Source organism: Argiope bruennichi, chromosome 6 (genome assembly GCF_947563725.1).
Source record: "Argiope bruennichi chromosome 6, qqArgBrue1.1, whole genome shotgun sequence".
NCBI lineage: Eukaryota > Metazoa > Arthropoda > Arachnida > Araneae > Araneidae > Argiope > Argiope bruennichi.
Window position 1 is genome coordinate 69,091,534 of NC_079156.1, and position 16,746 is coordinate 69,108,279.

The 16,746-nt window shown below is 31.0% G+C and overlaps 1 protein-coding gene across 4 annotated transcripts in view; it reads left to right on the forward strand.

Moving 5' to 3' along the window:
- LOC129971652 (putative uncharacterized protein DDB_G0286901) overlaps window positions 1-16,746 on the forward strand; it is a 43,255-nt gene that overhangs the window by 3,998 nt on the left and 22,511 nt on the right. The window contains exons 2-3 of one of the 4 annotated variants that reach the window (XM_056085611.1): window positions 358-514; window positions 15,952-16,172. In XM_056085611.1, the coding sequence (XP_055941586.1) occupies window positions 16,167-16,172 (6 nt within the window). In that variant the 5' untranslated portion in view covers window positions 358-514; window positions 15,952-16,166. The remainder of the gene's footprint in view (window positions 1-357; window positions 515-15,951; window positions 16,173-16,746) is intronic. The other 3 variants (XM_056085613.1, XM_056085610.1, XM_056085612.1) reach the window with 3 other exon arrangements.

Genomic DNA, 16,746 nt, shown 5'->3' on the forward strand with positions numbered 1-16,746 from the left:
AATAAAATTTTTAAAGAGACAAAGCATTTTCATTAAAGTGATTTACTTTCTCCTTTTCCTTTATATGATGTACGTAAAGAGAAAGTATAATAATCGTTGAAATATCGTAACTCAAAATTTTGCCAAATATCCATGTTTCTGATTTCTTTGAGTTTAACTAAATATCACAAATGAATCGATATTAAATAAGTCAGAATGAAAATTGGAATCACGGCTATGCTCTATTGTAGTATTCAATAAAATAGAATAAAATTTTGTTTAAAAAAATGGAGAATTTTTCAGATCATTTCTAACATTAAAAATTTATAAAGAAATGTATTATGTGTTAAGAATGTATTATGTGCATATTTTTTCCAGCCAACATTTACATCAGAAAATCGCCTAGACTATTTAGTAAGAACTAACGAGAAAAAGATCCGAAATGTTGAACAAAAGTTTCAATGGCTGACATGGATTTGATTGCTAGTAAACAACTCCAGACAATCTTTAATCGATTTCGTTACTATTTTAACAGGTGTGTAGACATATTTTCAACCGTCGTCTTTTTTCTTATCATGTTAACCAACCCCATCAAGCATATGGCGTTAATAATCGTATAAGATAATAAAAATTCAGAGCCAATGAATAAAGATATTAATCTTAAAATCGTATCTCTTTGAAAAAGTTATTTTGCTGCTTTTATGAACAAATTGAGTCGTGAAGAATTTTCTAGATTTTTGATATAATCTAGATTTGATCTAGATAGTTGATAGAATTTGAAGAATTATTTATTTACATCTGTTTATTTTTTTACGCTTTTTTCAGGTTTTTATTTCGACATTTTGCATCATGACCTAAATTTAGCCATTCACTTAGATTTACGTTAAAATGTAGTGTATTCATCTGCTGTATATTTAATATTTTGTATTAATGCATTGTTCTGGTATACTTCTAAATACTAACCATCTTTGGCGACCTGTTTATTCATCTAGAATGTTGATAATGTTTAATTCCAATAATTTTCTATGCGTAGCTTATTTGATTCCCTAGACAATCATTTTAGGTTGATTCCTATAGGAAGACTACCTATTGCACTGCTTCTCATAACAAGACTTCAGGAAAATTTCTTCGGTTCTTCAACGATCATGGTTCCAAGAATCGAAAATCGTACTTCGTTCAAAACATATGCGCGCATATATATATATAATCCACATAAAGCTTTGCTCTGTTATCTTATGAACATAACTAGAATAATTTTTTTTTTCATTTTAATTGGCTTGGAATATGTTAGAAATGTAAAAATCTCGGACTAGTTAGTAAAAGGACTGAAATTTTCATTTCGCTATGGCTTTCTTAATATTGGAGATATAAAAATAAATGCAATTAGCCAAATGAGCGCCAAATTAAGACGAACAGCTTTTGTATTTAAAGTTTTTCGATAACTATAATATTTTAGAAGTCTAGAGCTGAAAAGTGATTTTCACACCTAAATTTTGATCGTTTCTAACATCAGTTTAAGTTTTTTTGATTGTAACTTGGAAGCAAAGGAATCTGTCTTTCCCTTCCAGCTTGCAGAGATGAATATTTTAAGTATCAAATTGTGGTAAAGTCGTGCTTTTAATCGCATATTTGTTCTGCCTCTTATGAATTCCATGAGTGCTTTTAAAAGCATAACTACGCGAATAATTTATTTTCCACTTGCATATTGTCTGTCTTCATGCTTCAACTTCACTTTCTTATTCCTCAAGCTCTGTGTGTGCGCAACTCAGGTGTTACCCTCGTCATCTGACCGTGGTTAAAAATTGAGATCCTTTCCAAAAACCCTAATGTTGCTTTAAAAACGGGACATTAATATAATTAAGTTCCGATATTCAGAAAAAAGCTAATCTAGCATAATTTTAATTATTGAAAATTTTAAAAAATGACTTGGAAGTGCACATTATGGCCCTCAAAGTATATACGCGCCGAATAAGTAGCTCTATCAAATTTTGACATTCACAATGCCCCTCCCTCAGATATGAACGTCAAGTCCTGAAAATTTGTTTTACGATTAATTAATCTCCCTTGATATTATGTTTAAAAATGTATTCTTACTTATATAACTGACAACAAACTATTCAGTGTCGCTGCAATTAATGTGTATATAAATACAAATATTAAAACAATAAAAAGTATTGTTGTAAGATTTCTTTTTTTTTTTCAAAATATTTCTGAATATAATCAAAATCGGAGAAATTACACGGAAATAAAAGTTGCATCACTGATTCTTTAATTTATACAAACTATACTGAGAGAAAGTATTATTAATAGTCAAAAACTTAAACTCGAAATTTCGACACATCTCCATGTTTTCGACATCCAAGTTTAAAGAACACATTTGTGGTATGTCTGTGAACACGATATCTCAAATGCTTTGAGCTAGACGAATGAAATTCGATATATGGTCTTTATAATAAATTTGTGCCAGCGTCCTTGCATAGGGGTAGCGCATCTTCCCCGTGGTTCCCGGGTTCGAATCCCGGTTCCGGCATGGTTGTTCTTCATCTGTGTTCTATCTGTGATGTGTGTGAATGTGCCCCCCCCCTTTAAAAAGGGGTTGTGCAAGCGAATGTGTGAGTTTCATTTTCATATGAGCTAGAAGTCAGACTTCTGCCCTCGGATGCTCAGGCGTCTTTACCCTCAGAAGCTACTGCACCCCCTTTCCGTAGTACCGCGGACACATCATAATAAATTTGTAAATTTCTGTTACAGTTTGAACGAAATCCATTCAGAGGAAGTCTGTCTGGCCAAGTGAGCACAATAACTATAAAATAAAGAGTAGGAGGAATAAAATCTGATTCGCAGATTTTATCTGAAGTGCATCAAATTTGTAATCAAATCCACCCAAATTGATCATCTGTCGGTCTAATAATTCAAAACTATCAAAATTTAAGTAAATAAAATTTGGTTTTCAGTTTTAGCATTTAAAATGTGTATCCTTATCTATTGTTAAACCACATTTACCAAAGGATTGAACATCTCTGTACTTTCGCATGCATATAAATGCAGTAAGTTAGATGAAATTTGATATGCCATCTTGAGACTATAATTGTAGCTTTGTCTCATTTCGGTTTTAATCGGTTCGGAAAAAATGCTTTCAAAATATACATTCGGATTTTTCTAATACTTGGGTAATAACCGCATGTCAGCAATTAATCGCATTTTTCCTCCGAAAAAATAGTGACAAAGATCGTTTGCTATTAAGCAGTTTTTTAACTGTTAATAGCAAATCTTCAAAGGTTAAGTTAACAATATTCAAATATCGGCTTTCTTTATTACGAAACTCAAAATTCTGATGTGTAAGTCTTCGATAATATTTGAGTACTTATGACCTTCCCCATAGTTCACAATTTTATGGTAAGGTGGGGGAAAAGACCTTTATGAAAGAATAATCGAGATAGTTTTAAAGAGAACACTCCCAATGTTCGTTTTTTTTAAACTTAAAATTGTTTTAAAATTATTTGACAATATATTCTTAAATTATTAAAGAAATTTTTAATTTCCATTGATTTACTATCGGAATAAACATAAAACGTATGAATTATCCGGTGCCATGACTTTCTACTCGCTGAGAAAGAAAAACTTGTAATTGAATCTGCAGTTAGTTGAAGTTTTCATAAATGAAAAACGGTCACTGCATCGATCGATCTCTTCTCGGAATTCAGTTACCTTTCGAAGATCTTTATCCCTGCACGAGCGTGACCTCCGCACGTGCCGATGTTCAGCTATAAATAGATTCTCCTCTCCTTGGAGTGAACTGCGGCACTCTGAGGAAAATGCGCAAATGTTGCTATGGCAACGGTAGGCAAACCTAGAGCATGCGTATAACTGTCAACATACGATCGGAATGCTCTGGAACAATTTAAATCAATTATTTGAATGTTTCCACGTCGAAAAAAGATGGAGAATCGCCATTGAATGAATTCTCGAAGCGTTTTTTCTCTTTACAATTAGACGACCCAATGTTCAGTTATTTTAATAATTTAAATTTCTGAAATAATTATGGAAAAATAGAATAATTCATTTATCTTATGAATGTGTGTGTGCTAAGTTTGGGGTGAATTTTTTGAGAAATGATATAAATTCTTAGTTTCCGAATTTCTGCGTAAGATAAATTGGTTAAAAAAATACTTTATAAAATAAAATAAAGTATAATAATAAAAGCCAAAGTTATTTTGAAAATTAGAAGAAATATAGCTTTTTTAAAATTTTGTAGATAACAAGTGTTTGTACTAGTTCCTTAACTAAGAAATAAACTGTATTTCGATTTGTTCTTTATTTATCAAACCCTATTTAATCTTTTTTTATTTGCAGTATGTTGAATTAAAACAACCGAATTTTTTTTTTAATGATCAAATTACTTGTTTCGTATTTAAGAAACTTCAGAATATGTTGAGAAATTATTATACTAAATATGAATAGAAAAAAATATGCATTAAATCACAATTTATAAGAATTTTCGTAAAAAACTTTACCAAAATTTAATTTGGAAAAATTAGCATTAAAACTTAGTTATCTTCATATTTGTATAATTTAACTTCTCAAAGAATGAATTACGATACAAAACTAAGACGATTTTATAAAGAAAGTGGTTCAAAATTATCGAATTTTTTAATCGAATATTTTTTTATATTCACCAAGAACTTTAAAAACAGTCATCTATCTTAAATATATTTTTTGATGTGCGTAAAATTTGTTATGTAATAAATTTCTATAAACATAATTTAAAACCGAGAATTGAAAAATGCTAATTTTAGTCAAAAAACTTATTTTACTATTCTTCCTTCCTTTTTGAAAATATCGGACATATGAGCACGAAAAACCCGTCAAAAACTTGGACGAAATTTTTGATAAATTTCAATGCCTTTCAGGATATTATGCAATTAATATTGCACATTTGTATCAAATTTTGGAAGTAAAATTATCAAATCGAAATTTGTGGTGTAAACTTCCATTCAATGTGTGCGTAAACTAGAAATTCAAGGAGGAAATAGTTAAAACTATGTACTAATTTCGTTATCTCTAAAATCTCAAGTCAGTACGACTTGATCACATCCCACATTGAGTTGACCATTTATTTGATTGAAAATTCTTATGCATGTAAATATAACTTCAAAACTAGTTTCCAAGGGATAAAGTTACATATGGGATGAGTAGATCCCGGAATAGTTGATTTTTGCCATACTGGTAGTTACAAAAATTGTGTGACGTGGTTACCCACCTATCGATTACGGGATATGCCTCCTATGGGAAGAGTTGTATCGTAACCGGTGATGTCTCTTAGATTTCAACTTTAGTTCCCATTAATGCTGTCGCCGCGATCTAGGCATTCAGATTTTTTTCCTTGTAACTACGGGCAGGGTGGAGTAATCGAATGTGATTAAACGCTGAACATCTTAGAACCTAAAATATTGGACAATTAAGATTTAAATAAATTAAATGTAGTATGTGGACTTGTTTCTGAAATCTTGGATCAGTTTTGGATTCAATTGTACAAGAGGAAGATGTTCAAATTCATACTTGCTAATATATCGGCTCGCCGTATTCCCGAAAATTGATGTTTATTATTCTACGAAGTATAAAACGCGCCGTATCGCTTAAGGAACCGAGAATGGTAACAAGGAGTTTCTTTTCCAATTAAAATTTCCTATTTACTCGCTTGTTAATGGGAAAAAATATTTTATTTCTTGCTGAGATACGAAATTCATAAAGAAAAACTATTGTAATTGTTAAGAAATTGGACCAAGAGATTTTGATGGATCTCCAAGTTTTAGAGCTCCCTGAATTCAAAAAAGACAATTTTGGAATTATATCTGTGAACACGAACTCAAACATTAAGCTAGAAGGATGAAATTTGGTGTGATCATTTTTGTAGATTTTTATGGAATTTTGAATGAAATCTATCGACAGGAAATCTGTCTGCCTGTCCAAGTATACTATAATTACAAAGCTAGATAGTTAAAATTTGGTACACATTCGGCACATGAAGTGTAGAATATAAAATTTTACATCCATTCCATCAAAGGGTTGATCACCTACATATCTGTAGATTTTCAGGGAAATAAACGAGGAAACTTCGACGCAACGACTGAAATAAATGAAGTTTTATGTGATGTTGCTATAATTGTAGCAATTGGGAATAAAAAAGCACTCAAAATTCATACACGGTTTTCTATACTAGAAGCATAAGTTAGTTTTCTGGGAAAATTATGAAAACAAGAATATGTGCATTATTGCACTTTCCGCTTTAAACACGATAAAAAAAAAATTGACAGAATTACATATTTATTATAAAATATGCAATAAAGCTCGCTGATTTTCTATAAAGTGGTCGAAAAGCATAAAATATTTAGGGGCTTTTTTTTTTTTGTTCACTAGTTAAATTGAAAAAAAAAATGGCTGCAAGCATTTATCAAAACAAGCAATTAACTGAAGTGTTTTTAGTTCATCAATTCTATTGTATTCCTGAACTGATAAAATTCCCGATAAAATTGAGAGATAGGCTTGCATATAAAAATCAGTTTATCAAGCTGAAAGTTGAATAAAAAGTTTTGACAAATATATCATGTATATACAATAAATTTTTTATCTTGATTCCCTTCAGACTTTATCCAAAAAATTTCTTTCCCCCCCCCCTACTCGAAACGTTTTATCTAATTTACAAATAGCCAATCGAATTGTATTTTTATATGGAGGAAAAATACATAGCAACATTTTTATTGGTTCATGTATACTTTTATATAAAATGGATCTCGGGCCCCGGTGGCCTGGTGGTAAGGTCTCGGCTTCGGATCCGGAGGGTTTTAGGTTCGTGACCCCATTCCACCGAAGAACCGTCGTGTAAGGGGGTCTGTTGCACGTTAAATCCGTCATGACGAAACGTCCTCCCGCTGATGTGGTGTGGTGAGGGGGTTGCCAGCTTAGGTGTCGTCCTCGTCATCTGACCGTGGTTCAAAATGACGAGGTCCGTCCCAAAATAGCCCTAGTGTTGCTTCAAACGGGACGTTAATTTAACCAAACTAAACCAAACTCATCTTTGCAGGCAATATTTTCAGAGAAAATTTAGGAAGGTTAAGGTTGATGAAATTTATATTTAATTACTTAGATCTAGTGTTGCTACAAACGGGACGTTAATATAACTAAACCAAACAAAACCAATAAAATAGATCTCTAGGTTTGCATCCAGATATGTTAAAGAATAAGAGGAGGGGGCGGGGTTAATGTTGGCAGTGGTGTAACAGGTGGGAGAATAGATAAAAATGCTCGGCTTTAGTCTTAAGACATTCAAGGCGATAAAACATAGTACGTTTATTTCACTATTAAAGAGAAATATCACGAAGGGGTTTAAAAATAATCTTGGGCACCATTTTTTACAGCTAAGCCATTGAGGGCAAATTGTTACCAGGCTTCACCTCAGTCTTAAGGACCTCGCTGCAACACTGAACGTTGGTTTTTCGTGTTTAATCCTCCCACATAAACACGTATATAGTAATCTGAAAGGAAAACGAATAATAAAAGCCTATATAAAAGAATCCGTGTATTAGATCATGAAAATTTAAATATTTTTTAATTCTCTATTTAATTTTTTAAATTGTATGGGAAATTTTGTAATTACAGTTAAGTACATATTACAGAGGAAGGAAATAACTTTATATCTGCAAATATCTGCATTTTTTTTTAAATTTTAAGTGAGAAATTTTCGGGGGAGAAGAAAAAAAAAAAAAAAAAAACCGGATCTTTGAAAAATGCCTGTACCTACCTACTTTTCATCAATCTTAATTCGAGGACAAATATATAAATTCCTTAATTTACATATGCTGTCCTACGATTTCAAATGATATCGCAATGATTTCCAACTAAAAGTGGTAAAATTTAATGTAAAATTAACATTTTTTAAAATTTTAAGCTTGAATTTATTTTTTGACTTTTATGTTTGAGGTCATGGCTATTTCGTACTCTTCGAAAATCAGTGGCCATAAAGAATTTTTTTCTTTTTTAAATGAAATTTTCACACTTCTCCTTTGAAAATCGACCATTATGACACCATTTGGAATCATAGAATAATATATTTAAAATAGATTTTTCCTGGATATATCTGCAAATTCTGAAAGTTAGAAAAATACATGCATTTTTCGGCATTTTTTTTTTTTTGCAACAAAATTAAATTTTGTACAAAATAATGGGAATATCAAACTGAAATTTTTACTTGTTATTTCATTCGATGTAATACTACCTAAATGTAATTACAAAATTTTCGTTCAAATTTTTATAAACGCTTGGAAAATTTTATTTTAAATCTTGTGACTTAATTAAGCTACCACAATTTTGAGTTCATTTCCTAGGTCTTTTTAATACGTATAACTTTTTGCTTCCTTTCAAATTAATGTTTTACTTCAAACACGAAAAACTAGCCTCCCCTCCTACTTCAGTAACTTATCTGTGTAAAAACTTGGGCTAATTTGGGTAGCTAACTCAATAATTAAAATGAATAGTTGCTTTGTATTTTTTTTTTCTACATTTCGAAAATTTTCAAATCAGTTCATCTGAAATAAATTAAATTTGCATTTAATGAAAATCGATCAGAAAGAATTGCGAATAGTGCGAATGCGTATCTTCGTTTGATGCTGATTGATTTTGCAAAACGAAAATATCACAATTTTCTTTTAATCTTTTTTTAATTCGTATAAATCTACTGTTGAATAACAACGCGTAATGTGAACTTGTGTCACTCTGAGTCGGAGATTTCACCTCTAAGTTGGAGTCTCACTACACTTGCAGGTGCATAGACTGAATTCCGATCTTAATCGGAAATAGGGTTTTTTGAAAAAAAGGTTTTCGAATTCAATTTTTTTCGAAAAACCGGTTTATGCCGGTTTTTAAATTTTTGTCCAAAGAAATAGAATAGGGACAAATATTTCATTTAATTTATATAAAATAAAAAACAAAATCAATACCAAAGTCAAAATATATTTTTAAAAAATTAGGGATTACATATACATATTACTTACCAAAAAAAAAAAAAAAAACTCAAAGAAATTTCAATTAAAATTTATATTAGTTTCACTAATTTTAATTTCTCCTAAGAAAATAGAATTTTAAAAAAACATAAAACATCCACTGAATGGTGGCCAAGTCCTGTTCATATTTTGGGTATAATATTGCCTGAAATTGAAAATACTCGTTCACTTGCTACTGAGCTTGATTTTATAGTTTTCATGACATCAAATAACAAATCTAAGTTTTGTTTTTTATTCGTTGTCTCAAATAATGAAAATTCAGCTTTCCGTGTCTTTGGATTTGTAAGTTTTTCTTCACGGTCTTTAAGAAACTTAGAAGTTGATTTTTACATAGCTTCTTTTAAAAAAGCATTATTCTGAGTAGTTTCTTCGATTTGCTCTTCATCAGACATAGCATAAGAATTTGGAAATATTCTAGACAATATCTTTCCAGGTAACTTGATAATTTCGGTTTTTGAAGTTGAGCACTAGAGCTACACCAGATTTCTTTGCTGAGCTAGAAATGATTTGTGGATTTTACAAATACAGAAAGAGTTGCTAATTCTACTTGTCGTCTTTCTTGAATTCATTCTTCTAAAGCATATAATAATTTCATATTTATTTCAATATTTAAATTTTTTTTAGTTCATTTAACAAAAATTGAAATATACCTTTTCTTGTTAATGAATTGGCATGTCGTCGCCCTAAGCCTTCGGCAGATAGACAAATAGGTTCCAACCGATAAAATTCAAAATGTTTGTTTGTTTTTTGAAGAGGAATATCCAGGCGTCAGTCAGTCTATTATCGACTTTTGCCTTCCAGGATCGTAATAAAATATTGAGAAAGTAATTTGATTTGCGTCAGATTTTTTTCTATTTTGAAAATGATGCTGGTCCTATCAATTATCAATCGCAAACTCCAAAAATTTTCTCAATTGAAAATTTATAGCTTAGCATTAGTTAAGAACGATTTATTAGCCATATCTGACAGCCAAATTTGTTATAAAATATGTAAAAAATGAAACAAAGATCTAATTTTACTTATTCTATTAATTTGCATAAGTTGCATTTCCTAAGTTTAAGAAGTAATTTTTTATTTAGTAAACAATATTTTTAATTCGAATATGAACTACAAAAAAAATATCTTCATATTTTTAAACACTTTTAGTCAATTTATGCATGTTATTTCTTATACGGAATTTTTTCTCAACTTTGCACTACGCTTTGTGCCCGTTCAAGAAAGCATGCAGCTTCATACTGATTTTACTTTCGTATTACTCAAAATTTCTCAGCATCAATAAAAGCAATTCCAAAATTTCCCAAGATTACTTTCTCTGTGAACAACCAATCGGTAATGCTGTTTAATTTCGTTATTTCCTAATGCCGTAATCAGATAGTTGGATCCCGATAATAACAGTAGTCTGCTTTTTTCCATTCTTCACCAATTTTGTCTCTTCCCTTGGGGTGGACCCCCTTGCTTGGACCGAGAGACACAATGCCTTAATTCCGTCGTCTCCAAATTTAAAATTTATTACAGGAAGCAAATAATTTTTATTCTATAACTAAACAAATTTTTTCCCTAATTGCACAAGATTGTGCACGACATAATACCATATAACATCGCGAAGTTATCTTAAGTATTGGCCATTGAGTCAGTTAATACTTTTTATTCCTATTTTTCACATCTTTTGCTTTCTAATAACTAGAACCTGCAGGAGCAAGTTTAGGCTTAGCCGAAACTTGTTCACTTTTTGCATAATAGAAGTGTCGTCTCCTCCACATAAAATTTTGACAAAGTCTTGAACGCCATGAGTGTTCATATTTCTAATTTCAATATCTCGCAAATGAGCGTTTGTTCGTAGTATAGTGAAATGAAACTGGGTATGCATTTTAGACGTCTATTTTTATCAGACTGAATACAAAATTTATTACAGGACTGCGCTTGTAGTATCGAAATCACATGCAAAAATTCGTTGAAGTCTTTTTGTTTTTGAGGTATCATGTTTACATGGATACGAATGTACAGACGGACAGACGATCGACATTTTTTTTTCATTCAAAATTGTTAAATATCTAAATTTTAGACATTAAATACAAATTCAAATTCTGTAATTTAACTCTTTACATTTTGTAGTTATTGTGTTCGCTTGTATTTGAATAGCCAGACAGACTTCCAATGAATAAATTTCTCAAAATTTGAATTTTTACAAATTTGGTAGTATTAGATAACACATTTAATTTGCTTAGCTCAAAGCGTTTTTAAATTCAAGTTCGTAGACAGATAGCCAAATATAATTCTAAAAATGTATTTTTTAGATTCAAAGTAGTATTAAATGTGGGATATTCATCAAGATCTTGGTCTAAATTTCTTGACGATTACAATACTTTCTTTGCATGGGTTGCATATGAGATGGTAAAAATTAAATTAGCTGGTTACTATTTGCAACCAGCAAATGTGTAACTTTATATACGATAGTTATATCACTGATTCTCCGACCCGCCCGAAGGCACACGAATAAAGAATACTGAATAACCGGACCGCCGCAACAGCAACATTGGCGGGAACTGTGGTTGAGTCCTAAGGGCCATCACCGGCCACGGTACAACCCTTCCCGAAGAAAGTGCGTCCCGTCATCTATGGGAGGAGCCAGATCCCCCACCTATTTATGTACCCACCAAGATGGCGAGATCCAACCCCCATACCAGAAGCATATCCTCATTTCGAGGTGCCCCCCCTGGGGGCCAAACTTTATATACGATAGAAAGTTCTTATTAAAAGATTTTAATAAGATGAACTTGGTATCAATTTTTAAAAATACCTCCGAAACATTTTTACAATTTTTGAAGGGCAATAGAAATTCTAATTTTTTATTGATGTTTTTGCAAATTTTAAGACCCATTTTTTAAAATCAATGATATGTTTCCGAAATCTTAGCGATTTTAATAAGGCAGAGAGAAAAAATGTATACAAATTTTAAAATAGCATAATCTAACTCGTTACACGGTGAGAAAATTGGAAGCATATCCGAATGCATAACGCAAAAGTAGCATTCAATCTATTAAACAGTATTCTTTTCCTAGTAATATGCTCAGAGGCGGCGGTAGTAGGGGGGAAGGGGGCTATTGCCCCCCCTCTGTTGGCAACCTCTTGCCCCCCCCCCCCGTCGGCGAGAAATTCAGAGTTTCGTCGGCAATGTCGAATCGAAGAGCATTATCGAATATGATTATTTAAAATCCACCTTAAAGTTAATATATTGTAACAATCGAAATATCCAAGTAATGGTTAAAGTGTTTTGGCTGTATTTGGCAAAATCGATTCAGGGTAGGTCAATAATCGATAGTGGTACGTCAATAATACGCCGTTTTACGGACAATTTTTGAGAATTAGTTCGCAGATTTTCAACCATTAAGACATTAAGCTTATAATTTGTACTACTTTTGGCAATAGAATCGGCAAGGTTAAAAGTGAATAAGATATTGAAAAGGTGATATTCTCCTTTTGCCAGCAATTTTTGGTCGGTCGACTAAACTCAATGCGGTGAGTGCCGAAGATGTTAAATCTGCAGATTTTCAGATATTTGATTGAAATGCGTTCACTTAGCTTATAATTTGCATTAGATTTGGCAATATATCCGACAAGTGAATAAGATACCGCATTCTGCCGATAACTTTGGGCGGCCGACTATGAACTAAATATGATGAATGCCGAAGAATATATCCACAGATTTTCAGACATTTGATTCAAATGTCATTCATCAATCTTTTAATTTGCACTACTTTTGGCAATACAACCGACAAGACGGCATGTGTATAAAACATAAGACGTGTCGCATTTTGTCAAGAAATTTTGATCGGTTGACTAAGAATTCAATGCGAAGGGATGTCGACGAGTCCAAATTCTCAGTCATTTTATTTAAATGTCATAATGTTCATTCAGCATATAATTGATACTATGTTTAGCTGAATAGTCAATAATCTGGCAAATGAATACGACGTCGCATTTTTTCCGACTAATCCTTCAGCTAAAATTTTATCATAGATTATGGAAAGAAAAAAAAAAAAATCATCTGGCACTTCGATTACCTGCCAATGGAATTATTAAAGAAATTGAAACTTTTATATTCATGAATAGGACGATAGAGTTGTTTTCCATAATTCATAATTGAAATCCAAGTTCTAAAATTAATCATCATCTTATACATATAATTGTTATTTCCTCGGTAACGAATTGAGAAGTTTTTTATTCGTTTCACTATGAGAATTTATTAAAATCTAGTTAATGGTTAAAATTTAAAAAAAAGCACCGTTTTCTTTTGACACTCTTGTGAGTATGCATGCTAAGAAGAGTTATTTTGTTATAACCAAATTATGTGAATTCATTGTAAATCACTGGAGTAAGTAAATTGTATAATTGTAAATTAAATCCATTCAACAATAAAATATCTGTTTTCTTTTGCAATCTAATTTATCAGGCTACAATTATTACACTACAGAAATATTACCGACTGCAGTTGGCAACAAAAAAAAAAAAACATTTTTGGTATGGTAGCTTTTTAGCTCCACTAAAAGAGTTTATCCAAGTATGCGCTAATTTTTTTAAATAAATTATTACTTAAATGCTTAAGAATCTGCATTCAATATTATGACTATGTAATCGGAGAACGTATCATTTATATATACTTTCAATTACTATTATCGGCAAAAAGTATGTAATTTCCGATGCTTCTAAATTTTTAATAGACTTTGAATAAAAATGTCTTGATAAAAAGATGATTAAAATAGTTATTTTTAGAATATTCATAAATAACACTTTAATCCCTTGATATACGAATTTACTTAATTTCCAAATTAGATGGCATATCTTATTTGGGAAAGTTATCGTTATCTTAATCACCAGAAAAATATAAGGGCATTTGAGGTAATGAGTTTTCAAGTGATTTTAGCGTTTTAATTTACTTAATACTTTTACTTAATTGCAGATTTAAAATTAAAAATTAAATAATTCCATATCCTAGTTAGACTCGCCATTGTATATGAAGGGGTTAAAAAAGCCTATGCATGCAACTGAGGGGATAAACTCACCTTTTGATAGGAATATTAGCTTGTAATAACTTCGAATTAAGAAAGTACTTTAGTACATAGAATAGTCAGAAAGAGCATAAATAAAAATGAAGTAGGTGAATTCATGTTCAAGATCTATTTTTTTAAATAAAAAGCATTGGTTTTTTTAAGCCTAAATATATATAGAAAAATAAATACAAGGGGATCTAACGTTTAAGCAGTCCATTTTTCATATCTTACATAAAATAGTAAGTTTGTACATATATTTACAAAATATTTTCTCCGGCTTTCTTAAAAAACATTGTATTTTTTCAGCATTCTGTATTGTTCGTGTCCGAACTATAGTAAAGTTTTGTTGAGTACGAGCGCTTATTCTCTTCAGATTCGAAACACATCTTAATTCTTGCTCGTTGTTGCAATTCTTACTTAACAAATATTTTAGGTAGGGGACTAAACAGAAAAATTGGTTTTTGAAGAAAACATCGAATATTTATTATTCTGGATTTCTAAAACAGTTACTTTTATAAAACTTTGTTTCAACATTCATTTTATATAGCTTTTGATATAAAATAGTAAGAGTACGCATTTGACCATTTAGCATGATACGTCATTTTGGTACAATCTTTGTTTCTATCTATATACTACAGTCTAGTCTATCAATCTACAATCTCTATTTTTTCTAAAATTAGAGCGCAGAGAAATTAAATCTCACGTCTCATAAAAAATACTCAAATATTGACAATTTTTTGATGGTTAGTAAAAGAAACTGAGAACCTGTTTTTTTTTTTCACAAATAACTTTATAAAGTTTTAACAATGAAAAAAAGGATCAGCATCTGAATAAAAAAGAATTGAATAATACTAGATTTTCTTTAATTGAATGTAAAATTAATTACGAGTTATTTTGAAGCCAAATTAGAGATATGGAGCTTGCCTCCTTGTCGTCAAATCTCTACCGCCACCTCTGAATATGCTTACATTTTTTGAGAATTTGAAATTAAGGAAAATAAAGCTTTTATCAAACTAAGTTGCATGGATTTGGCCCATTAATTTGACCGAAAAAAAAGGATTTGAAAATAACTAAAATATTGATATCATCTAGAAATTTAATGGTTCGTCGGCCAACTTTCTTTTTAGCATGAGGCATTGTTACATTACTTTTAACAAACACAAAAGAACGATGATTTTTACCTAATTTTTTAAAAATTCAGTTATGTTGTAGTCAACTTTCTATATATTTAAAATAAGAAAAAGAACCCGGCCTTTGCTTCGATTTCGATAAATTTCAAGCGAAAGTTCATGATATTTAATAATATCGTAAATTGTCGCCTGCCCCAAATGATGACCAATTTTGAGAAATAATAACTACACTGCTCTCTGTTTGGAGAAAAATCACGAAAGCAACGCTACTGATTTCGGAAACTTTTCCTCGTAATTCTTAGATTGGTCTCCAGTGCTAGCTTACATGTTTATCTGCCTTTTGAGAGGTAATGTAAAATAAAACTTAAACAACAAATGGATGATTTCGCCAGTTTTCGTCGGCATTTGAATTCCCTCTTTTGCATAAACAACTAATCGGAATGATTTATTATGCAAGTATACTTTAAATCTCTTTGTTGTGATAAAATGCAGTTCATCCGAATTGACATGATTAAAGTTAGTCTTAATATGGTCTGGATATGGTTAATATATTACTCTGGGTAATGGGCATTTTCTATTTTCTTATCGTCATAACCAAGTGATCATTGGTAAGTCCTATTGCCAGTACTTTTATGATCCGGATTCCATCAATTGATTAGTAGCCGAGAAATGACTTTTCATATGTTATGAGATTCTTGTATAATCTTAGTGTATTATTCAAAAATGTATCTCGTGCAGTTAATGAAGATATTTATGCCGAATCCATTCGACTTTTGAATTCCGCAGTCAAGCCAGGGAATCTGCTCTGCATGCTTTATCATAGTGTACTTTAATCCTGGAGTGTTACACCTTATCAACATTGAGGATTTTTCGAGATGGTATTGGTTACTCTTAATGTCAGATTTCGACTAAGCTGATTAGGAAGCTACCCGAGAAAATTTGTCTGAAAGGAGATGCAAGTAAGTCGATTAAAAATGTTATTGACACTTTACCAATTAAATCAATTTATAAAACTTATAAAACTATGAAATATGAAATCAATATTTAGTGCAGAACAGTTTTTCTCTTTCATTACATTGATTTTGTTTATACAGCATTTTTAAACATTTACGTATATGTCAATGTATACAAATATCTTACTGTTAAAATACTTGGATGTCATTCATAATAAATAATATATGCATTTTTACTAAGTCATTAAAACAAACGTTGAACATAAAATAAGCAATTAGCTTATTCCATGAAAAGTATTCTGCAGTGTGAAACTTGTAAATTGATTCATCAAGATGGGAGTTTCATAATGTACACTGTCTAGGGTCGCAAGATGTCTAAATCCGCCTTTTCGATTCCTCGACTACATTAGAACACTTTCTTTTCCCTGTATGATTACATAGACAATTTATCAAGATAAGACATTTATGGGCTATATCTTTATACTAACGTAATACTTGCTTTATACTAACATAAGCCTGAGAAACTAGATGAAGCTTGTAAACAAACTTTCCACAAAAGAAATGTTTATTGAAGAAGTAC